The 25,895-nt window shown below is 46.0% G+C and overlaps 1 protein-coding gene across 1 annotated transcript; it reads right to left on the bottom strand.

Annotated features, from left to right (window-relative positions):
* Positions 1-12,792: 12,792 nt before the first annotated feature.
* Positions 12,793-21,382, bottom strand: LOC117842193 (uncharacterized). The gene is made up of 3 exons (XM_034722562.2): positions 21,063-21,382; positions 13,749-15,204; positions 12,793-13,538 (listed from the first exon to the last, which is right to left on the bottom strand). The coding sequence occupies exons 1-3, from the start codon at positions 21,263-21,265 to the stop codon at positions 13,029-13,031; spliced, it is 2,169 nt and encodes a 722-aa protein (XP_034578453.1). The 5' UTR covers positions 21,266-21,382; the 3' UTR covers positions 12,793-13,028.
* Between the last annotated feature and the right edge of the window lie 4,513 nt (positions 21,383-25,895).

The following is a 25,895-nucleotide window of genomic DNA, read 5'->3' as shown; positions in this document are numbered from 1 at the left end:
CACTCGGTGTAAGTAATGGACCACACCAACCCGGAATGTATGCTGAGACTCTCTTGACCAAAGGCTGCGAGCTTTAGAATCTCAATCTGCCATTACAAGAATACAGCTAAATCCCTCTTCAGGAGAAGAGCTGTCATGAGGCCCCAATTCAACGATGTAGGGAGACAGAGAGTACAGACTTTGCGTTTGATGTTTCAGGTTTAGATCAAACGAAAAACTGAAATTATTGTGAGAACGTCCAATCCACATGGGTTCATTACATGAATACAGCCTACTGAATAAGCAGTTTCCGAAAATTTTAGTTGAGTGCATCAGCATCTATCAGTGATCACTCAAGACACTGAGGATAGATGAACAGTGAACTCCATGGTAAAAAAGTGCGTTTTGGGGGTAATTGTACGACGAGCAAAAAAATCCTGAACAAATTGTAGATATTTCATAATGAGTTTCTGACAGCTGCAAGTTCGCGACTTTTTTAGTATTTGAACCTCTCTACAGGGAGATAACACTTGAAGGACCCTACCTGCAGAGAGTGAACTGTACAATGTTGCATACTTACATGTGTGCTTCCCATCCTCTGTGGCATATAAAAGAGAGGGTGAGCAAGAGCGATAAAAACGGCACAAACTACCCTGTAGCCATCTGCTTTCCTTCTTGGAAGCTATCTGGTTGGACTTGGAGCGCAAGGAAGGTAGTCCTGCTCATGCATTCCCTGGCTACCGTTGGTACTGTGCTCATTGCATCCGTGGGGCTTGAAGGAAATGCTATGACATTTGTTGATGACAACTACATAGGATTGGGAAGCATCAGGAAATGTGATGTTGGCTTGCAGAGCATCCGTACCTCGATGGTACTGAAGCTTCGTTCCACTAGTGACCGTCTCTTTACAGGAACTGCAGCGTACAGCGTGACGCGGAGCAATCAGCCATCAAGAAGTTTTGGATTAACTTCACCTGCGAGTCCTGACAGTCCTCTCGCTCTTCTGGAGCCGGCTGTTCTGTAGTGTCCTCCGTTTGCAGTATGACGTCTCGTGCAGAACCCGATAGCCTTACTGTGGTGAGTCCTGAGTGCAACAACAGGAATAGCTTGTTCCCATTCTCTGTAACTACAAGAATACAGCCAAGTTCTTCCCAGCTCTGCTTCTGGAACCATGTCTGTAGATAGTACAGCATTATTTCGTTGTTTGATGCTTCAGGTTCAGTTTCTCAGATCAAAGGAAAACTGAAATTATTGTGAGAACGTCCAATCCACAAGGGTTCATCACATGAATACAGGCTATTACAGTATAATGTCAGTAATACTTGCAATAATCCATATTCATTACTCATGACATATAAGAGGCATCTACTCTTCTGCGCAAGCTATATATATCAACCACCTGCGTTTCTTCTTGAACTCTTATGGGCTTATAAGAGGCTGAATACACAGCACAGGGAAAATGATCAAGGACATATACAACAACGGTAAAAAAATCCATTTGGCCCTTATCCACTGAATGTGAGGAAGATAGTTGGCTGGCCCCAAGGCATTTGTTGAGTTATGGCTCCGATTAACTCGGGCCAAAGGCCTGTTTGAGGAGAAAAATCACACAAAGATTTTTCTCCACGTGGAAAAAGGAAATGCGGGCATGCCAGTGTACTAAGTACACAAAAATAAATAGACGAAGATTAACACACGTTTTATTCATATTTAATGAAATACAAATACCGGTTCCTAATACATATGTGCGCTCCATAGCGTGCCCATTGGGCGGATTCGACTTGGGCGATGAAGTCATCTTCAACTGTTGTTGATCGCCACCTTCGTCATCTACTAGAAGGAGATGCTAGAAGGATAGCAGCAATGCCCAAGTCTCAACAAGATCAAGTATTGCAACTCATGGAAGAATTTGGAGTGGGACTTGATCAATGTATAGAGTTAGGTGGTCACGAGCCAGCAGCTTCACAGCCATTTCAACCGAGATGGACGTTTGAGCTAGGAAAGTCTCTGGTAAGACCGGAGTTGGTAGGGAGCCTATCACCGAACATGTACGAATTCCATGAATGGTACATGAAGACGTTCGCCGACCAGACTTCCATGTTCGCCCTTAAGGTAAAACCGATAGATTTTTACAGCGAAGGCGAGAAATGCCTCTGGCTGAAATTCAAAGATATATACGAAGTATACCATCAAGATGCTCTAGACGTCTCTCTCATCAGCGCCTGGGCTCTGTAAGTATCCATTTATCTTCGTCATTATTTTTTATGCATGCGTCGCCCTACTAACTTTGTCTTCCTTTTTATGTAGGCGGCTAATTCAGAAGTGCCGACAAGAAGGATACTTGCATGTTGGATTCATGGATCCATCCATAGTTAACCAAACCCAACTACGAGATTTTATAGATAAAGCGTTGGTGGAATGTTTCAATATGCTGGACCTTCAAGGTGGCAAGAGCTACATACTATTTCCATACAACTTCAAGTAAGTGTTTGTACATACGTATACCGTCTATCTTAGTATCCTTTTCCTTATCTGACTAATGAATATTTACGCACACAGTTACCACTAGATCCTAATAGTAATTGATCCTGATAGAAGCCGAGTTATCATCCTCGATTCCTTGAGGAAACCATTAGCGGAGTACCAAGAGATTCAAGACATTCTACGCTTGTAATTAATAATTCTGGACCTTTATCTCAATACAAAAGTGTGTTTTCTAAATTTTCGCCTAACACTATATCATTGATTATTTAAATCCGTAGGGCATGGAAACAGTTCATCAAAAAACGACGCCAAGGTGCATTCAAGAAAAACTTACGTGGGACACAGACTTCCCGGTGCGTATGAAGTTTGCATATTTTGTACATTCTATATGACGAATATTTTATAACTTAGTTTTTTCCCACTAAAGTGCTTAAGATAGGAATAAGGAAATAATCTATGTGGTTACTATGTTGTGAGAACATGCAAAGTTTTCTGTCACACAAGGCCAGCTTGACACAGCAGGAAAAACACGTAATATATAATAATACTATTAATAGTAAATTGTTTTCTATCTCCTTATATTTAATTGTCCGTGTAACATTATTCACTTCCAAATTACAGATGCATAATATTCAAGACAAGATCTTGGAGAAGAAAAGAATAGACACAATATGCGAAAGTCTCGTAGGATTCCTGCTGGACGAGGTGATAAATCCACAAGGAGAATTTCATTACGGTGGATGAAATTAAGAAGAACCGAGCAACACCTCAACAGGAAGACCTCGACGAAGATCTTAGAGCTATATAGCTAGCGAGCTAGGAATTAATTGTACTGTATATATATACTAATCAAGAATTGTACATATACTAGCTAATTGTATAAGAATTGTCTATATAAGTATGTAATAGTTAAATTGATTCGTTTAAATACTATATATAATTTGATTGATTTCACTAATTATAAAAAAAAACTCTCAACTAACTAAAGGGTATGTGATGCACGAAATTATAGGTGCCATGCAAGCGCCTGCATGGCGCTGTTTACAAACCGGGACTAAAGGGGTCTGTCCAGCGCCTGGCGTGGCAGCCCCGTTAGTCCCGGTTGGTTTTACAAACTGGGACTAAAAGATGGTCTTAGATCCCGGTTCAGGGACCCGTGATAAAAGACTGCCCCCTTTTATCTCGACGGGTTAATCCCAGATGCATTTTTGGGAGATATGCACCCTACGAACTGATACTAATACCCAGTTCTCTAGTAGTGAGCTGACGGTTGAGGGTGGGGCACCGGAGCCAGGTGTCAAGGGTCGCAGTGGTGGCGGTGGAGTCTTTGCTCAGCACGTAGCGCATGTCGATAGTGAAGCGGCCGGGGTGCGAGGAGAGGATGCTGCAGATCTCCCTGACAGGATTGCCGTAGATGTCAAAGTTGAGGGGAGCGGAGCGCCACTGGGAGGAGAGGACCTGCGTGCGGGCGCCGTCCTTGGGGGGAGGAGGGAGACGATGTCGGATGCCGTCCGGTAGGAGGCTGATGCGGTCCTCAAGGTGCTCTTTTTCTTCCTTCTTCCAGTCTCCTCGGCTTGGCTCTGGTTAGAATTCGCTCTTTCAAAATGGACTGCAGTATTATATACTAAAACATGGCATATTGATTCAGTAATTTTCGTACATCTTGAACTTATAATTACAGTTTATGGACCTGAAGGATATAACTATGTGTGTGTATATATATATATATATATATATATATTCCCCTTTGTTTCTTAACTTTCCCATTTTCATGTCTAGGTTTTAAGCCGCAGCTCCTGTTGCTGCTAATGTTCCCGGAGGGGCCTCTGCTTTGGCCTTGCCGTCTTTAGCGAGTTGAGTCCTTTGGTCCTCTTTTCTTCATTTGTCTTCCATCTCTGTCAGGTTAGATGTTGCACCATTATATATTGAGATGAGTCCTACATATTGCTAGCATTGATGTTGTCCCTGCCTCCTTATTATAAGATTTTATTTTCTGATTTCACCCATCTGTTCGTTGAATAAACATAAAATTGGTGTTAGTGCCTGTTTGGCTCCCACGGGCTAAACTTTAGCCCCTGTTACGTCGGATGTTTGATACTAATTAGAAGTATTAAATATAAAGTAATTACAAAACTAATTGCACATATGGAGGCTAATTCACGAAAAGAATCTATTAAGCCTAATTAGTCCATGATTTGACAATGTACTGCTACAGTAACCATTTGCTAAAGATGGATTAATTAGACTTACTAGATTCATCTCACGAATTAGTCCAGGATTTCTGCAATTCGTTTTATAATTAGCTCATGTTTAATCCTTCTAATTAGTATCTGAACATTTGATGTGACAGGGGCTAAAGTTTAGACCCTAGTATTGTAAACCTAAATTTTGACCAATCATTGATGCAAGTGACAAAAGAGTGCAAATGCACGCTCAGTTAAAGAGTAGGTTTTGTCACCTGGATGTACAACTTCTCCATGCAGGGAAAACATTTAATTAAGTTAATAACCGCATCTTAGTTCACGTTGGTCAAAGCTAAAACATTTACACTGCACACCACCGTCGTCAAGGTAACAATGCTTGATCCCTGAGTTAAGCACAGAATTAACATCATGATCAGGCACAGGGACTTTGGATTGCTTATGAAGGTGGAAGTTAAAATGATGCTGGTAAAGGGCAAGATTCTATGGCTCATCCCCCACGTCGTCCCGAACAGGTGACTCAGACGGCTCTCTCACCCCGCGTTGCCAGCCAGATCTACGCCTGCCGGAAGCCCGGAGAGCGGCGAGGATGGCGGCGGCAGGGCCACCTCTCCCCTTCCCCTTCCTCCCTCCTTCTCGGGGCCTTCGCGCGGCGGCGTCGGTGTTGGCGGCTCGTGCGCGGCCCTGAGCAGGCTGCTCGGGGGTCTCCGCATGGTGGCGTTGTCAGCATGCGTGGGGCCTTGGGTAGGTGGCTTAGGGGCCTCCGCTCATCGGCCCGTGCGGTGGTGCCACAACCCAGCAGCCTCGCGTGGAGGCGGCAACGACAGGTCTTGCATGGCCCAGTAGTCTCCGCGTGGTGGCGCTGTCAGCAGGCGCGGGGCCTGGGGCCCTACGCAGATGGCTAGGGGCTCCGCTCATCAGTGCGCGTGCCGGCTGCTCGCGCGTGGTCCATGGGTGGCGGCAGCTAGGGGCTTATGACCCTGTGCGCTGCAACGGCTTGGCGGGAGCCACCCAAGGCTGCTGCTCTCGTTGGCGTGTGCTGAGGGGATGCCCTTGGCGCACGTGGTGGCGTCTAGTGGCAGCAGGGATGCCTGCGTTTACCACCAGCGTCTAGCAACAAGGCTTGGTGCCTCCTGTGGCATAGCAAGGGCAATGCAGTCAGGCTGGGGATTGGGGGTTTTACACAGCATGTGCATGGCAGCCGGTGGCCCAGGGATTGCCAGGAGAAATCCAAGCTTGGCTTTGTGCCGTGCAGACAATAGCGACACACTCAGGTGCCGTTCTTCCTCCTTGGAGGCGTTGTTTTGAGGTGTCCTTGCCCACAAAACCACATGTTTTGGATGCATTTGCACTGGTGTGGGAGGTTTTGGTCAGGAGAAATCCTACCCTGGTTTTGCACCAGTGTCATCATCGATGACGCCCTCGAGTGCCATTGTCCTTCTTGGAGGTGATGACGAGACACCACTCCCCGTTGAGGCCATGTGCACCACTTTAGTGAAAGCATCGTTTTTGTAGATCCCCCTGTGCCGCCACTCATGACTGCAAATAGTTTTGGTGCTTCTCGTTCTACTTCACCCATACACTTCTTTGATCTAGCAGCTAATGTTGTTGACCTCCATCATGGTTCAATAAGTTTTCCCCATCTAGCACCTCTACTCCGTCGGTTGTCTCCTTGTTGATGGTGCCATCAAATCTTATGCCGAGTGATGTTTTCACCTCTATTTTCATTCCCCTCGAGGCTTCCTCCCCTTGTACGGAGTTGGATGGTGGTACGTGGAGTTCGGATGTGCGGTGAATGGTGTTACCATCAGCTTCAAGGGAGATTGTCGTGTCCGATGAGTTTTTGGTTTGCACACCTCTTGCCACCTTTAGTCCCCATTCCATTGGCCTAGCTCTTAGATCGTGGGTAACACTGTGACGTAGCTACGAGAGGTGGACTGGATGTACAATGGCCATGACGCACCTGGCGAGTATGTTGTTCAATGGTGACTCTAATTAGCAAACGGTGGTTGTTCCTTCGACTTGAATGATGGCTCGTCAATTCGAAGTGTTTGTGTGATTGGGTGTTTTGCTTCTCCCTCTTGTTGTACTCTAGTTGTAACCTGTATTTTAGTGCTGAAAATCTTGTACTGGTTTAGGCCTACCCAAGATTCTAGTAGTGGGGATTCCCCCCCCCCCCCACCCCACCCTCAAAAAAATATGATGCATAACCTGGAAAGTTGTGGTGCCAAACTGGAGCCTGGGGAATATGGTAGAAAGATTCCCCAAAATTTTCAATTTCGGCGTAGATATTACCGAGTTGTCCATCTCCATGTCTTTGAAAATTAGTAATCTTTCCAGAGACGGGGCATCCTCGATGATGAGCTGCCTCAACCTGTCATCTCCCCAACGAGAACACACACCGATGCTTCTAAGGCCGGGGCCTGGGTGCGAGGAGAGGATGCTGCAGATCTTGCTGACAGGATTGCAGTAGAAGTCGAAGTTGAGGGGAGCGGAGTGCCATAGAGGGCGCCACCGGGAGGAGAGGACCTGCGTGCGTGCGCAGTCCTTAGGGGGAGGAGGGAGACAATGTCGCCGAGGATGCCATCAGGGAGGAGGCTGATGCAGTCCTCCAGACACTCTTGTTTTTCTTCTTCCAGTCTCCTCTGCTTGGCTCTGGTGACCACCCACATGGCGGTAGCCGGAAGCGGAATGGCAGCGCGGCGGCTGACGGTCATATAGTTGCCGGCTCATGGGCTTTTGCGCACATTCATGGCCCAATAAGGTTTCTAGCCCACATTGCAGTCTGATTCTTTGTCTGCTATTCTGAGTAAGAAAGACCTCAGGCTGAAGCTGTCCAACGATCTTTTGCCCATTGCATTGTAGATTCAGAATTCACAAATATATATTTGGATGTTTACCGGATTTTGTGATTATCAACAAAAGTCAGCAGGTTTCAGCTTATGCAACCAAACTTCAAAGGCACAAGATGTCGAACCAAACTAAAATCAGGCAGGAATAACGCAGTGATTTGTAGTATTTTAGTTTCAAATGCTCGCTCATTTGCTTCTTATCTTAAACAAGAAAGGAACCACATCCTTTATTCACGTGCATTGCAAGTTTCATTAAAAAAAAGTTGAAGCTGTTGAGTAAACATCCTTTATTCACGCGGGGAGGGAGCGCGCGATACGCGGCCGCGCGGTGATGTGCCGCGACGATTCGCCCGTGGTGGGCGTTTTGCGGTCCCCTATTCAAAAACGAACACGGTGGTGGGAGAGCACGCGGCAACTCTGCAGAGATCCTATCCATCTTCCGGAAGAAAAGAGACTCATCATCTTCCAGTGTTTGAGATTCATGTTGTTAGCCCAAATGATCTCTTTCTCATTCCACACAGCCCACAAAGGGATCCATTAGGTACATATAGAGATAAGGTAGGGGTAAAATAGGAAGAAACTAATATAGCTATTAGACTTATCTAACATTCTCCCCCTAAGTCTAGAAGAAAGGAAAGCATAATTGGTGATAAGGTGTACGTAGTCACGAACCACCCACAGACACTAGTGCTCACAGGCACAACAGACACTACTAATATATATTATTCTAAAGACTCCTCCTGAGCGTTGATGTGATTGCCTTGACGCTCCTTCCTCAGCAAACTTAAGCAGACTTGCTATCCAGCATCCATCTGCATGCGTCAGATCGCGTGTCCCTCAGCCTCTGCGAAAGAGCGAGACTCACCCACGGTACCGGTACCGTCCCATCCCGACACCCGTGGAAGCCCGGGGACTGGGGTAGGCATGCTCAGCAAAGAAGAGCTGCCCATTCCCTAGCTCCCTCAAAATGAACGTAGTAGTTGTACGTCGAAGCTGAGCCACGGTCAACCATCTTGCCCCGCACCATCTCCTTGGTGCCGAGCTGTGTCACCTCCGCGTAGAGGACGTAGAGGTTGTTCTTCCCCCTATCCACCTTGGCAAGGAGGCGGTGGCGTCGATCCTAGATGCGGAGCACTCCGTTGTCGATCTCCACGTGCAACCCGTTCTCATCTAGTTACCCGAGGCTGATGATCGAGTTCCTCAACGCGGGAATGTACTACACACCGGTGAGGAGCCGGTGCTCGCCAGTCTTGGCGACGAGGACAATGGAGCCGACGCCCTTGATCTCCACGATCGAAGAGTCGCTGAACTTGACGGAGCCGTGCACGTTGACATCCAAGTTGGAGAAGTACTCCCTAGGCCTGGTCATGTGGTGTGAGGCACCACTATCCAGGAACCACAGGTCAATCTTGTCATCGTTGCTGCTGTCGCCGAGGGAGACATGTGCGCATGGCTCGTCAAGGTGGAGGAGAGCTGTCGCGGCCGGTGCCGTGGGAAGAAGCTCGATCGTCCCGTGAGCCAGGAACAGAGCTGGCTCCTCCTCCTCCTCCCACAGCCTGCGCAACGTGGGCCTGACCGCGCATTGGCTGGCGGCACTCCCTGACCTAGTGGCCAGTCTTGCCACAGTTGTAGCAGGTGTTGTCTTGAGCGGCCTTGACCTCGCTGGCGGCACCGTCCTAGGCACCTCCTTGCGCCCCGCCGTCGGTGCCTCCTTCCGCCTTGCGCTGCTTGCCACGCTTGTGGCCACCTGTCGAAGACTCCCCCTCCTTCCGCTCCATCTAGCGGGCGAGCCACCTCTCCTCAGTGAGGTGCAGCTGACCGCCAAAGATGATCTCCCCACCAGAAGAAGTCTCGTCGGGGTCATCGAACACCTTGAATCGCCCCGTCAGCTCCTCGATCGACAACATCGAGATGTTTAGCAGCAACTTGATGGAGATCGCGAGCTGCGAGTACTTCTTCAGGACGACGCGCAGGAACTTTGCCATGGCTTTCTCTTCATTGATCTCGTCATCGCCATACCGCTTCAGCCGCTGCATCAGGCTGGAGGGGTGGAGAGCGAAGTCGTCGATGTCCTCACCTGGCTTGAAAGCCAGACGATCCCACTCTTGCCGAAGCTTCTGTAGAGTGGACTTGCAGGCGCAGTCGCTGCCGACTCGGGCCACAGTGATAGCGTCCCAAGCAGCCTTGGCAGTCCTCTTCCCCTAGAGGTTCGCTGCAATCTCCATTGGGACCGCAGCGAGCAACGCCTCGAGCGCTTGCCAGTCCTCGTGCCTGTCGATATCGTCGTACCGGACCGCATCCCACGTCCCGCACCTGAAGCTTTACCTTCATGACTGAAGACCACTCCATGTAGTTGGTCTTCATCAACATCGGCCACTGTGTACAGCCGAAGGACTCCCGAACGACGGTCTTCATGACCCTCAGGGGTCGGCGCCTGGAGCCGACATCGGAGTCGTAGTCAGAGTCGAGGCCGAAGTCATGGACGGAGCTCCTCCTACTCGGAGGACACCCATCGTCCGTGCCTCGATGCAGATCGTGGACCCACCAATGTACTCCCATGTCTCGCCGTCGGTCCTCATCCTCCAACTCAGAACGGTCGCCGTGCACCTCGGCACCGGCGCCTTGCACCGCGCGCCTCAGCTCCATCTCATCACCACACGCCATCTTATGTGTTGCCTCCGCCTCCTCGCGCAGGCGGTCGGCCTCCAAACGCTGCTGAATAGCGGCCGCCTATGCCTCCTCCATCACTAGGCAGGCTGCCTCGACTGCACATGCCGCCGTGACCTTCAAAGCCGCCGCGCGTGCTGCTCGAGCTGCAGCCGCATCTCGCACCTCGACGTTGTGTAGCCGTGCTGCCGTCACCGCAGCCTCTCGCCTCAAGGCCTGTGACCGCTGCTCCTCCTTGCACACCGCAGCCACACGCCGTGCCCGGCGCCGCTCTGATGCGGCCTCCTCCTCAGCCGCAATGCGCTGCTCCTGCTCCTGGCGCAGGGCACGCCGTGCCGCCGCGCCCTCCTCCTCACACCGCTCCTCCTCGGCCGCGGCGCCGCGCACTACTCGTGGGTGAGTGGTGGAAGGAGGTACGGAAGGAGCCCCGAGAGCTGCCTGGAAGTACCGGCACCACGCTGGCCACCTGAGTCGCGGCGTCTGCGGGCCCGCGCCACCCGCATCAGCGCCGCCCGCACCACCCGCGGCTGGTGCTCTCCTGGAGCGTCTGGAGCCCGCCATGCTCGCCTGGAAAATGAGGAAGGGGTTGGGGAAGAAGCCTCGAACCTCCTGCTCACCGCCGCATCCGCTCGCTGCTGCCCTTGGCTGCCGCGTGCCCGCACGCAGTCGAGCCCGAGCCTCCTGCACTCGCGCGTCTGCCGCTGCTGCCCCTGGCCGCGCAGCTCCGGCGCTCGTGCGAGCCCAGCACCTCCGCAGCGCTGCCCCCTGGCCACGCGCGACTGCTACTGGCCGCCGCGCCCCCTGGCCTCGCGCGCCTGCTGCTGGCCGCTGCGGGCTCGAGCCTGCTGCTGCGCGACTGCTGCTGGCCGCCGCGCCCCCTGGCCTGCCGCGCGGCGCCGCCCCTGGCCACCGCACCTCCTGGCCTCCGTGCACGCGTCCGCCGCCCCTGGCCTGCTGCACGTCGTCGCCCTGGACCAGCTGCGCTGCTGCATTGGCCCGATCCGAGCCTCCCTGCCGCACGCGCCTCCCGCGCTGGCCCGCGGTCCACGCGCCACCGCCCGTGCGCCTCGCGCACGCGTCCGCTCGCGCGCCCGCCGAGCCTGCTGTGCGCCGGCGCCTAAACCGCCGCCTGCGCCGACTCGATCCGCCGCCTGCTGGCCCTGCTCCGCCCCGGCCTGACGCGCGAGCCTGCCGCGCGCCCGAACCAAGCACACAGCCGCCTCTTGCCGCACGCTCGCTGCCATGCGCCGCTGACACCCGTACCGAGCCGCGCCGCCGCAAGTCGAGCCTGCCGCCGCCTGCGCCAGCTCGATCCGCCGCCGCCCACGCCCGATCCGCCGCCTCCCGCGCTGGATCCGCGTGCGGGGAGGGTAGGGGAGTCCGGCCGGCCGCCGGATCTGGGCCGGGAGCGTGCGCCGCCGCGCCGGAGGTGGGGCCGCCGGGCTAGGGTTTCGGAGTTGAGGAGCATGGGTGCACGGGAGAGAGAGGGGTGGGTGTTGGCCCAAACGATCTCTTTCTCATTCCACACAGCCTGCAAAGGGGTTCATTAGGTGCATATAGAGATAAGATAGAGGTAAAATAGGAAGAAACTAATATAGCTACTAGACTTATCTAACACATGCGACGCACGGTGACCGTCCCATCTTTTCTTCTCCTTCCCGCTGCTCTCTCGCTCGCTCGTTGCCGGCAAGAAATCGAGAGCTCGGAGGGGTGGGACGCCTGAGTCTGGGCGCGGGAGCACCAATGAACTTGAAGCCCAATAATCTTTTGCAGCACCGTTGCCCAACTGAACAGTCACATCACAAGAGTAACTTCATGTTCGCGTCCTGTAAGCCCACCACTTCATATTTTGTTTAGGTGATCCAACAGGAGTTCCTGATTTTTCAGTGTGATAATGGATGCTTACCACAAATGCTACCTGATCGGAACTGAAACAACATTAACTTGTATCGATAGATAGGAGTGCCCGCAGGGCCGCCGTCAGCCTGGCACACTGATGAACAAGACACTACTTCCATTTGTATGTTACTCGAATAAACCATTCTACTTAGAAATCAAGATGACAGGTGACGGAGTGTTTTGTTGTAGCCAAAAAGCTCAGATGAACAGCCATTTCTTGATGGTGACGTCGGCAATTCATTTCTCCATTGTGGTTTTCCTGTGGGTATGAAAGACGACAGCCGTCCAACGAATGATCTTTTCCTCAATGCATTGTTGATTCAGGATTCACAAGATCCTGTAAGCTCATGCATGGTTTTATTTGGATGCATATCATATTGTGTGTAAAAGGATATATGTCAACATAAGCCAGCAGGGTTTCAGATTATGCAATGCAACCAAATTTCAAGCCACAAGATCGTTGAACCCCAACTAAAATTTGGGCGGAATAGCGTGCAGGTTTCTAGTGTTTCAGTTTCAAATGCTCATTTGCTACTTAAACACCAAAGGGCCCGCATCCATTCTTCGCTTGCGTTGCAGATTGGAGTGCAGGGGTAAGCATCCAGGTCTTACCACCTTACGGACAGGCCCAATAAAACTGGAGAGCAATGATCAAATTAAGGTGGAAAACAGCTTGATGCCTGACGCTAAGAGCATTCGCACCAATGAACTTGAAGCCCAATAATCTTTTGCAGCACCGTTGCCCAACTGAATAGTCACTTCACAAGAGTAACTTCATGTTCGCATCCTTTAAGTAGTATTGTGCACCGTAAAAGAGCTCGGAATGAGAATAAAAATACAAGTTTTTTATTTTGTCAAACAAATAGCCTAGAAGACGATCCAAGATAAATCTTTGATAAAAACAAGATAATTTACTTAACGATGTCCCCTTTGTCAGACAGAGATATCAATTACCCTGTTTTTGTGCTGTCTTTAGGAGTTCTTGTGCTTCTTTCACTAGAGAAGCGAGAGACCTCGCTGGCTTGATCACCTCATGATCATTCCCAGCAAAGAGCATGCAGTTATCAACCTCCGACATGGTTCCCAAAGTCTCGGTCAGTGCTTCCTTGAAATTATGTTCATTGAAATATTGGATGCAGCTGGGCTTGGCTTGAATCATAGCTATCACCATCTGGCAGGTAAGTTTCACTACTCTCAGACACTCAGACTCAGCCGTGCATTGCTTGTTTACTTCCAGTATGTATTTGAGCTTCTCCGCAAGTGCTGCATCTTCAGGGGTGGATCGAGCAAAATCTTCTCTACTGATCACATTTTCGTTGCATATCACCACGGCGAGGGATAACATGGCTGCCATAAAGTTTCTTTCCTCGGATTTTTCTGGGGGCTGTTTTTTCAGAAAAATTTCCACTGCATCTGCACTTGTTCCCAATTTACTAGATAATATTTGATCGAGCACCTGTAACAAACATGATTTAATGCAATGGATCAGCAATATTGATGCAACTCATCTCTAGTGGCAAGTTTTTTACACTACAGAATTAAGAGAAATTAACTGACATCTGAGAATTGGAAATAAGATCCAGCATGATGCAGAGGCAGAAGAAGCGAGAGTTGTTGTCAATTTTTCTTTTGTTCTAAACAAAAATAGGCAGAGGTAGCTAGTTACCTTGGTCAATAGATTGATCGCCTCTTGCTTGGAAATTATATCAGCAACATTAACTTCTCTTTCTCTTGCAGTGCTAACGGGAAGCAATCTGGCCAGTGCTTCCCCTGCTTTTCCCATTATCAGTCTGGTGGCATTTTCATCAAGGAAGATGCATAGCAGGGCCTTGAGAAGCTTGTTAAACTCCAGCTTTTTGAAAGAATCATCAAAGGCTAACTCCGTCAGGATCTCCAGGGCTTGTCTATGCAGTTCTTGGGCAGCTCCACTGCCAGTCTCCAAAATAGCCATCAGATTGCTGACAGCTTCTGTGGTACTCGCAAGTTCCTGGCGCAGCCTTGTGGCGCCATCTCCAGGGCAGGCAAGTATCCTGCTTAACGCTGTGAGTGACTTACTTAGCATTCGAACAACCATTGTGTCCTCCCGCACAATGTTGAGAAAGTCAGGGCTGCTCAGTGGTGATGTGATCTTAGAGAGCAGCCTTCGGTGTTTGCTTATCTCTGCACAGTTCTCTTCGTCCTGTGTGAGCCCCTCGAGAATCAGCAGGCCTTGAGAAACCAGTTCTTTGGGTCCTCCAAATTCATATTCAGTTTGGTCCTTGATCTGCAGTACTGTGTCAGCACCATTTTGGTCCTCTGGCTCCTCCGACGGACCGGTAGCTTGTGACTCACAAGATTGCTTATTACAGCTTTCAAGTAGGGAACAGATGCATTGCAGTGTATCCGGGAAGTGAGCTATATTGAGGTCACTGGCAAGGTGTGCTACAATCCTTGCGGCACGCTCTCTGTTCTCGACGTTATCAGCTGTGCCTCTCAGACCAATCATGCCGATCAGATTCTGAACCGAGATCCTGGAAGACAGTAGCTTCTGTCTTACAGACTTATCCTTACAGAACAACTGGTCTAACACCCTTGCTCCCCATAGATGGTCGTCATCCCCAGATGCAGACTGGAGCTTCTCTACACCGTATGTGATCAAGTTCCAATTGTCAGGCAGCTCCCCGTCCTTCCTAAACTTCCTAGCTGTTTCTGAAAAGTAGATGCGAACGATATCTTCACGCCTTTCTTCAAGCCCACAGTGTTTTTCCGTTCGTGATGTTCCAACATCCACCAATTCTATGACTATGTAGTAGACGGCGAATAAACTCTGGAACAGAATTAGGCCATAGAAGATGTCTAGTGCGGCGTTCAGTTTTGATCTGTTGCCAATATCTCCACCCGCATCGCCATAATCTCGTTGTACAAGACGCCACACTGCGACACCCAGGTTCACAAATGGCGAAAGATAATAGAGCAAGAAAAAACACATGATAAAAACCCCCTTCAGTACTAGCACCACAAGCAGCACGATTAAAACCTTCAGGTGCGCCTCGAACCATTTCTGTTTCGAGAGAGTATCAATGATGTCCAGCTCTTCCAAATAAATCTCTTTAGTGAGCTCGGCGTGAGCAATTTTCGCCATCCTGCGTAATATGTTGGGTCAGCGAGGGAAAAGCTAAGGTTGTCTTTTGTCTATCGATATGACCATTAAAATTCAGGATATTGTGTCACACAGAATTGGGACTGAGCTGCTTGCGGCAGCCACTCCATGGCTAATTACAAGACATTTTTTTTTTCTCTTTAGGAGTTGGAAGGTAGACAGGACAGCCACAACATAGTTCAAGAACCGTTACTATGCATTTTGGAAGTTTCGGGCTCAGGATGAGAATCCAGGACAAGGTTAAGGACTGCTTGTAAAATTTACTCAAGTTCCTTTTTAACAAAAACTAGTCCATCAACCCGTACTCCCGCACGGGCTAATATTTTTTAGAAGCTATTGTATTTGAAAATTATTTAAAAATTAAACTCCTAACTAATAATCAAAATTGTTTACCTACTGCTCTCTTATTTTTCAATACTTCAACATAATACTTATACAGATATGTACTTATCTTTATCCAGTTGTGATTGATTTTTTATTAATAATTACTCTATGCACGTTTTCATCCATATTCGTACTTATTCCATTTTGTATCACACTTCCAATCCTCCATACATTATGTTTAGCATACAAATTAATATTTTTCATCGATTTCTCGCATACATGTATAAATGGTCTAAATGGTGGTACTTATCATGTGCATATACTTTAACTTAGTATATTTATATTAATAATGATATAAATAGGTAATTTATAATCATATATTAGTTTACTTTTTGACTTTTTTATGATGCACACGAAGATAATTAGATTAATATTTAGGTGTTTACTTTAGGTTATTTTTAATAACGACATATGTGGGTAACATAGATAAAATTTTAGAATGACATTTTAAGTTATGCTTTATAATGATGTGTATTAGTAAATTGGATGAAGATTATGGGGTTAATTTAGATTATTTTTTATAATAGCTGAGCTCGGTAATTTAGATATAGGTTTAGAGCTCATTTTCGAATATTTTCACAATGACAGTGGAGGGTAACTTTTTAGAAAATATAATAGATCAATGGCTATGATTATTAGAGTTTACAGGATTGGTGTTTGATGTTTTAATTTTTTATGAGAATTTATCTCTTTTTTCTAGCTTGTCTCGTGGGAACTAATGCGGAGTCTCCAATGGAAAAAAATAAGACTACATTGCTACAAAACTATTACCATAAGCTACCTCTCGTATGTTAAATATTCGAATACAATACTTATGTAGATATATACTTAATATCTTCATCCAATTGTGATAGATTTTAGTTAGTTATTACTCTATAATATTTTCAACCATATGTATAATCTTTAACTTTTCGCTTTGCATCGTAGATATGCGCTTGAATTTGTTTAATGAATCCTAAGTTTGAGATACAATTTTAGCATAGAAATCTATATTCTCATCACTTTATATCCTTATAAATGGTTGGTAATTACTCTATAATATTTTCAACCACATTTATAATCTTTAACTTTTCATTTTGCATCGCAAGTATGCGCTTGAATTTGTTTAATGAACTCTAAGTTTGAGATACAATTTTAGCACAGAAATCTATATTCCCATCACTTTATATCCTTATAAATGGTGTCACACATCGTATCGTATACCAACAGTGAAAGTTATAGACAATTTAGAATCATATATTGCTATACATTTTTAATTAAGGTTATTTGATTCAAACGTAAGGTTACCCCATGTTATTTTTAATAATGACATGTGTGGGTAATATAGATGCAAATTTAAGGGGTTGCTTTAAGTTTTTAAAGTAATAGTGGTAGGCAATTCAATTGCAAATTAGGGGTTATTTTAAATATTATTTATAAGGGCATAAGTGGGTAATTTGGATAAAGATTAGGGGGTTACTTTAGTTTATTTTATATAATGGCAGAGGTGGGTAATTTATATGTAGATTTAAGGGGTTACTTTAGGCTATTTACGTAATGGCATAGGTGGGTAATTGTTTAGAAAACATAATAGATCCAAAGGCTATGATGATTTTAATGTATCGATTGATGGTCGGATGTTTTGCTTTTTTGTGAGAATTTCTAGATTTTCTCTTTTTTTCTAGACTGTCCACCTAGGAATCCTAGGTGGCTTCACCTGAAGGCTTCAAAAGGAGCCTCCAATTAGTAATAGTAAGATACCGACTATGACAACCAGCCCTGTACAGGAGTAGGTTAAAGGTTAGTTATATAACTTTAAAAGCCATTTTGGTCCATATAACTTTAAACTTATCTCACACGAAAAAGAGGAGATAACAATGGATTCGCAAACAGTTAAACCAGCCAGGTCAACATAAAATCAAGGAGTCGAGACCAAAGCAGGTAACTTTATTTTCCCACAGACGCAACATATGGCCGATGTTTTATCATTGTCTATATATTTTTGGTTTACAAGAATATTTTTTTGACATGCATATAAACTTTGTCTAAAAACATGAAGGCTATATGCTATGAGCCGGGGATAGATCCCTAGTACCCGCAAGGAAGGAAGAAGATGAACTCTAATTAGAATTCTGTAATCCTACTAGGACTCATCCTTGTAACCGACTAGTTATCCCGTTCCCTGAAGTATATAAAGGAGGGCAAGGTACTTAGATTGGCAGAACCACAATAGAGGATCAAATATTCAATACCAAACAACACCCAGGGCGCAATATACAATACCCCAAACAGAACGTAGGGTATTACGCTACAGTGACGGTCCGAACTTGTATGAATCTATATCTTGTATCCTCGCTTTTTCTGTCAAGTTCCAAGTTCGATGATCCCCCACCAACCAATCTACTACCTCAGAATACCCCTTGGTAGGTTGCCGAGTATAAAACATCAACATCTAGCACGCCAGGTAGGGGTGATTCTCGAGATCATCGGGTGAGCTTGAAGGACCTCATTTTAAAAATCAATCTACTCGACAAGAAGCAAGTCACCGAGTTTCAATTCGAAGTGGATATGGGAAGCTTGTGGGAGATCAATCGGTTGTCAGCTCGTGTGCATGCAAAATGCTGTAGCATTGGTCGCACTGCTATAACTGATCATTCTCCGTGGTTCCATGCGTTGCTCAAGTTTGATTAGAAGGAACAATACCAACGTTTTTTCCGTCTCTAAGTCAAAGTCACCGAGGATGCATCTTAAGCTAATTGCCTCTGGTTGTCGAATCCTATACTAATCAACAACTAGTCGGAATCAATTCCGACTAGTTAGCTTCATCAACAACCGTCGCGGCTTCACGACGACCGCCACGACTTCATCGACAATCATCCACGAATCAAGCTAAGTCACATTTTTGATTATTTCATATATTTTTTCTAGCTTGTTTTCCACATGATGGGCAATGCGTTGAGTACTTATTTGTGTACACCTCTCAACGGGAATTACCCACTAGAGCTATACTTTGTCGATTATTCCTGGGTATGTTAACTGAGTGCCATAGGCTTGGTAAATTGAATTACGGAGGCTATGGCCACGGGTTTGGTGCACTGAGTACTGGAGGCTCGCAGTGGCTACACCCTAAGGAGGCACAAATCCTATGCGCAGCAACGCACGCTCTTCTTGCCAAAAGGTAGAAAAGTCTCATCGACTACTTTACGCGCAATCGCGCTCTCTTTTTGTTGCAATGTCGACTACTTATTTTTTGCTGTCTCCTATTAGTCATCACTAATCTCCTTGAGGAAAACATGCCTCAATACGTGAAAGCCTCGGATCTTCTATCATGCCTAAATGTTAGGACGCGTACACGAGATAAAGATCTCAGACACATAGCAGAAGTGCGAGTACGCGTACACGAGACAAAGATCTCACATGCAGTGGCAGTAGCTAAATAGGGACTAATATTCTAAATTTAACATGCTAACTACTCGAGAGAAATATGGCCAAAACAAGAGCATGACACACAACATTTACATTCATTACTAAATACATTTCAATAGTATCTTCAAAATTCTACAAATATACTACATAATGTATATATCTCTTTGTGCAGGTCAAGCTTCAGCGATGACTTTCCATGACACCAAGCGTATCTCCAGTGGCTCCGCTAGCTCCCCAGATACTACTCAAAATATTTCCAATGGCTAAGCTAGGTTCCAAGCTCGGGGGCTAAGCGCCAAATAACTACTCGACGTGGCTCCTTAAGCTGACCTGGCGCATAAGCTCAGGGGCTGGACACCGCAAAACTCTGACGATTGGCGTGAAGACTAAAGCTTGCTAGACCCTTGAATTGACTATTTAATCATTCCAAGGCTCAGGGGTTGATAAGCTACACCCTGTCAGGGATAGATCACCATTACTCGCAAGGAAGGAAGAAGACGGACTGCTACTAGGATTTCTATGTAATCGTACTAGGACTCATATCATATAATCCTACTAGGACTCCTCCTTGTAACCAAATAGTAATCCCGCCCCTTGGATTATATAAAAGAGGACAGGGGTCCCTTGATCGGTAGGCCAAGACCTCATAGAACTATAACAGAGGACCAAATTCTCAACACCAAACAACACCCAAGCGCAGGGCGCAATATACAATACCCCAAATAGTACTTAGGGTATTACACTACTTTGGCGGCCCGAACCTGTATAATTCTGTGTCTTGTGTCCTCGCTTTTACCTGCAAGTTCCAGGTCCGACGATCCCCACCAACCAGTCTGCTACCTCGGGACACCCTTTGGTAGGTTGTCGGGTATAAAACACTGACACACCCAACAATTGATTTTTTCAAGATGAAAAAAAAAAGAAAATTCAAGATTTTATTGACCCTCAGCTTGATTCATCGATTCAACCTAAGGCTCGGGGCTACTCCATTTGGAGTACAACTTTTATCGCCCTCCATATCATATTCCAAAGATGAAGATTACAAATCAAGATGATCAAGGGCTTGAGCACACAATAGCTTTGTGGCATCTTTGAAGCACTTTGAAGATTCAGCCAAAAAAATACTCGAAGAGTATTAGAACTACTCAATGAGGATTGACTATGAAGTGCTCGGGGGTTGTCGTGGATAGATCCCTAGTACCCGCAAGGAAGGAAAAAGATGAACTCAGAATTTTATAATCCTACTACAACTCATACTATGTAGTTCTACTAGGACTTCTCCTTGTAACTTACTAGTTATCCCACCCCCTGGAGTATATAAAGGAGGGTAAGAGTACCTAGATCGGCACATTTCGGCGCTGCTAGTGCACATTCGATGGGAAATTTCCCATCGGATGCTTTCACGTAACAATAAAAATTACCTAGTGCAATATCAACGATCACATTTTGCAACATGAAAAAATAACTACGTTGTTCGACTCTAGGATACAAAATTGCCACCGCAATCTGAACACTATGTTTCATGCAATATTCATTATGAAATATACAAAAATAATAGTTGCAACATATATGTTTATCTATTGCAACATATGTCGAGCTGTTCAGTTTTTTAAGATTCCGGATGTATACTTGATTTCGAGGTAAGCTGGCGCCAAGTTTGCCAGCCGTCTCTCGATTTCAAGCTAGATCCGCCGCGGCCGAGTTCGTGCACAGGTACTCTATTTTTATTGGCGCTCGATTATGACTTTTGAGGTCCGCTAGTGCCGTTTCGCTGACACCACCTATCTATCCTGCTCATGCCGTCTTCGCTCCCTTCCTCTCTGGTCTCTCAGTCTCTCACTTGCATATGGGGTTTTGGTGATCTATCTCTGTCTCACGTCGATCAGTCAACGGAGGGGTAAGAATATGCCATTAGAGTGAAAATTTGACATTAACGGCGACACTAGTTTTGACGGACGCAACGGCAATGACAGGAATACATAGAAGGAAAACGAAGAACTTGGATGGCAGGTTCACTTATAAGAAAAGCTAATGTATATATATATATATTACCTGAATGCCAAGAGGAAGCTGAGTGCAGTGAGGACCCAGAACTCCTTGAACAGGAGATCGTCGATGAAGCCTCCGAGGAGCACGACGGTGGACCACATCAACGCCAGGAATCCCAGAGCGCTTACAATGTTCCCCGTGGCGGTCCAAAGCCCCAGGTAGCGATTGATCATCAGCACCTCCGGCCTTCCGACGTCCTCTTCCATGGTTCCTTAAATTTTGTCAAAACTCTGAAAGAAATCAAACGAACGTTTGCAATAATGGAGGAGGCCGATGTCTGGTTTGCCTTTGGCAATGGTTTCGTACTGCTCATGCTGCCCGAGTAATAGATAGCTTGACCGCTCCATTTCTGGGTCGCGTTAGTTCAGCAGATGCTGTCAGCCTGTCACAACATGTACATGTCAGCACATGACGAGGGAGCACAAGTGGCAATAGCTTCCACCCAAATTAAGTTTTGAGATGCAATAATCCGCCATCCCAAATTAAAGCTGTCAAGAATTACGTATACTTCTGTCACCTCCAAAAATATTTGCAAATTATATGCTCTCAGGACAATTTTAATGTCAACTTTCATTTTGTTAGTTGTTTCTGAGGGTGCCACATCATCTGTATGAAACTTCTAGCATTTCCGCATACTCCTTCCGTCTCACAGAGATTGATCGTTTAGAAAAATTTTAGACTAGATAGTAGCAATACTAAAAGTCCAAAATACCCCTAATAACTCGTCTTAATCGGATGAATTACCGAGTAGAATTAATTATGCATGCATGCTTGCAATATGGTCGGACCTACTAGCATTTCTTATGTAGTGAGTCTGCGCTACCAGAAACAGTAGATATGCCGAGTGTATTCCATCAGGCACTCAGCAAATAGGCGATTTACCGAGTGCCTCTAAGAAGACACTCGGCAAACATAATGCACTCGGTAAAAAACCTGTTTGCCGTTTGCCGAGTGTTTTGCATAAGACACTCGGCAAATGACCTCCTGACACTCGGCATAAATCTGACACTCGGCAAAACGATGTCATGTGACCGGCACGTGCAACGGCCATCTGACGGCATGCCGGCCGTTAGACCTTTGCCGAGTGTCCGTTAGTGACACTCAGCAAAATTATTAGTTTGCCGAGTATTTTTCCCCGACACTCGGCAAAATTAGAAGTTTGCCGATTGTTTTGTATAGGCACTTGGCAAAGCAAAAAAAAATTTCCATCCTCCACCCTCCAAACTTTTTCTACTCTCCATGTACAACATGTGGTACTACATGTTCAAATTTGGTATATTTCTCGGTCTGTTTGCTATATTTAATTAATTAATTTCATTTAGAGAAATTTGTTGGTTTAAGTCAAATTTGAACCGCAAGTGATTCAAATAATGGAATAAATTGAGTGGAAAAATCATATTCATGTTATTGAGTCCATTTTGGGACCTTACCCGGGAAATGAAAAGAAATTTCGAACATTTTGTTCAGGAAATACAACCACGAACGTGTGGCTAAATGCTTTTTTAATTCTAAAAAAAGCAAACAAAGTCTGAAAATCACCATATTTGTCAATATCTCATGATATCATACATGGAGACTATGGAAAAAAATGAGAAGGTTTCGCACAATTTGTCATGTACGACGCTTAGAAACGGAAGCATCTCCGAAGAAGAATCAAGAAGTTGAGAAGGATCCGACATGATTTGGAGTCAAAGTGACGGTCAAATTGGGGTTTGACTTCAAAACTTTTTTTATAGGCAATAGAAAACATAGATTGGTTTATGTCAAATTTTGGGAATTTTTCCGATCCGTTTGATAATTTTAATTTATTAACTGTAAGTATAGAATTTTAATTGATATAAATTAAATATGAGCTATAAGTGTATGAAATAATGGAATAATATTCTTAGAAAAATCTAATAAGCATTGTTGAGTGAATTTGATAGGGTATTATCAAAGTACATTGTAACAAACAAAGTAGAACGCGCTATGAACAAGGCGGACGGTGTAGCATGAAATATAAATTATTGTTTTGCCGAGTGTCACCTAGAGAACACTTGGCAAAATAAATAGTTGCCAACAATCGTGCAGGGACACTCAGCAAAGTTCTCGAACAGGCCCAGTGCGTAGCATCAGGCCGTTATGAAAATTAAAAAAAAATCTTTGCCGAGTGTCCCAGATCAGGGCACACGGCATACCTTTCCTTTGCCGAGTGCCCAGATCAGGAGCTCTTGGCATATCTTTCATATGACTTAGCCACGCGCATCCCCAAGCCAGCCTCACGCACACGACGCCAAACTCACCCGCCGCCCCACACCACCTCCTCCGCGCGGCCCCATACCGCTGCCCACTGCCCCGGGTGCCACCACTGCCACCCTGTGGCCCCGGTCCACCGCCGGGATGCCTCACTCGCCGGCCACGCCCCTCCACCGGCCGTCGCTGGCCCCCGGCGCCCCACCCCCGACCTCCCGGTCGCCGGCCATCCCCCTGCAGGTAAAGCGCCCTCCCTCGTTAAATAGAATAGAATAGGATTAGAGAAATAGAATAGGAATTAGATTAGAGAAATAGATTAGAGAAATAGAATAGGAATTAGATTAGAGAAATAGAATAGGAATTGTAAACTTGACCTCTTTTTTGAAACAATAGTAGTAACTATGCGATAGCTTCCTTTTCTTGCATCCAAGTGAAAATGGTTTATAACCGGAAGCATTCAGACCAATCTCTGTATAACTTGTTAAAACAATGAATATATGCCTGTATCAACTTGCAGGTTTTTCCCACTGCTCCCTGCATTGCCCTGCCGCCGTCGTCCACCTTGCCCTCCCGCTGCCATCGTTTTGCAAGGTATAAGATGTGTATGTGGTTGTCAGCCATCGTGCCGGTTGTTTGGTGTGTATGGGGTTATCGGCCATCGTGCCATTTCATTGTTGCACGTTTTGAAAACCTCACCATGCAGGGGAGGTGCAGCTGAAATTTAGATTTGACACTAATATGTTCCTTTTATTCCAGAAGAGGCTACTGCACCGTCCTCGACTCGCCACTTTGCCGGACACCAAGGTGAGTCATAAAAGATTCTTCTTTCCGTATGATATTCGTATATCGCGTAACCTAGCTAGGCGTCTCCTGTTCGAAAGAGATACGGCTAGAAATATGCAGATCTTTGCATATCTATAACCGTATCTGTTTCGAATTGTCCATGTTTTTTGGACAGCCCGAGGATGTGTAGGTGGGGTTAGTTTCCATGCTCTACTCCAATCCGAGACAAAGTTTTGGCAGCATCTCCCTGTTGTTCTTCGGATACACAATCTCCCTTCCAGGACGTGTATTTGGAGAACAGCGGGGAGATGCTGCCGAAATTCTATCTCGGATCAGAGTAGAGCATGGAAACTAACCCCACCTATACATCCTCGGGTGGGATTAGGACCTATCTTCACCTATCAAACAGTATAGGAACGTGTAGATGCAACGTGATTTTTATATTACTCGCTGGTATGTTAGAGGATGGATGACCGTGAGTGGAGATGTACATGGGCCGCTCTAGTTAGACTTCGTTGACCGATGAATGGATTGAGAAGACCGATGCTTTCTTGGAATGGGCATTTGCAAGGGTCAAAATGACTTAGTTATCTCAAAATGTTAGCTCAAATGACTTAGTTAGCTTAAATGATATCAATCTTGTCTCACACATGTCTTCTCCTGTGTGCAGAATCAATCGGCGGCTTCGAATAATCAGCCTCAGGACCCGAATTTGTCGCAGTGGTTCCAAGGGCCTCTACAGTGATTGCATTTGTATTTGTGGCTTGTATGAAACTTAGTTGTGACTTGCACTTGCATTTATGGCTTGTTTGATGCTTACTATGAATTATGCTTTGTGATGTCTATGAATTATGCTAGTAATGGTTATTGTGAATTATGCTTGTGATTATGCCTGTGATGATGGTTTATTGTGAATTGTGATGGTTTATTGTGAATTGAGAGGGATCCATTATACGTGACATATTAGTAAAAAGGGGGGTATTGGTCACTTTGCCGAGTATAACACTCGGTAAAGAGAGGTTTTGCCGAGTGTATTGTCAATGACACTCGGCAAAGAGGCTAGTTTCTGTTATTCTGGGAACAATCTTTGTCGAGTGTTTTTGACTTTGCCGAGTGTATCCTATTGGACACTCGGCAAAGTGGTCACAAAAACCTGACTGTTGCGGGCTTGTTTGCCGAGTGTAATGGGGGTGACACTCGGCAAAGTGTCTAAACGTTGCCGAGTGTTTTGAAGTTGACACTCAGCAAAGTTTAGAAACTTTGCCGAGTGTTCTGGGGGTGACACTCGGCAACGAGTCTAAATTTTGCCGAGTGTTTTGGAATCAAACTTTGCCGAGTGTTTTTTCCATCATGCACTCAGCAAATTCGCCGTCACCGTGCCACCCTGTTAGCTTTTTTTCGCTGAGGGTTAATTTTTGACGAGAGTTTAACTACACTCGGCAAAATGAGTGCCCCGGCACTCGGCAAATTTACTATTTCTTGTAGTGCTGGCTCGGGTATCGATGGTATGAGTAGATCGATTCGTTAACTGGGCTAGAAGGTATTATGAGGGTCTTTATTGGATGGTCTGGAAGTTACGTAAACACTCTTTGTGGGACAAGTTTTGGAAGCTAAACGAACAGTCTTTGTGGGACGAAGGGAGTAGTTTATTTTACAAGTGGCTAATGGTCAATGGTTTTTAATATATTTGGATAACTAGTCAACATCACTGTAGGGAACTACGTTGCTCATGATTTGATAAAATTGTTAGGAAATATGAAAATTGCATAAGAAATTTGTGGGCCACTAAAAGAAAATATAATAGACACCGTACAAAACTAT

The sequence above is a fragment of the Setaria viridis genome, chromosome 2 (genome assembly GCF_005286985.2).
Source record: "Setaria viridis chromosome 2, Setaria_viridis_v4.0, whole genome shotgun sequence".
NCBI classification, from domain to species: Eukaryota; Viridiplantae; Streptophyta; class Magnoliopsida; order Poales; family Poaceae; genus Setaria; species Setaria viridis.
The sequence above is the reverse complement of the archived record's forward strand: the minus strand, read 5'-3'. Positions and strand labels throughout refer to the sequence as shown.

Excerpts from the sequence above, each read along its gene's own strand:
- LOC117842193 (XM_034722562.2), bottom strand. The coding sequence starts at position 21,265 with ATGGAAGAGGACGTCGGAAGGCCGGAGGTGCTGATGATCAATCGCTAC. Across the intron at positions 15,205-21,062 it reads AGCTTCCTCTTGGCATTCAG|GATGGCGAAAATTGCTCACG; the intron begins GTAATATATATA and ends CATATTACGCAG. Across the intron at positions 13,539-13,748 it reads CGATCAATCTATTGACCAAG|GTGCTCGATCAAATATTATC; the intron begins GTAACTAGCTAC and ends TGTTTGTTACAG.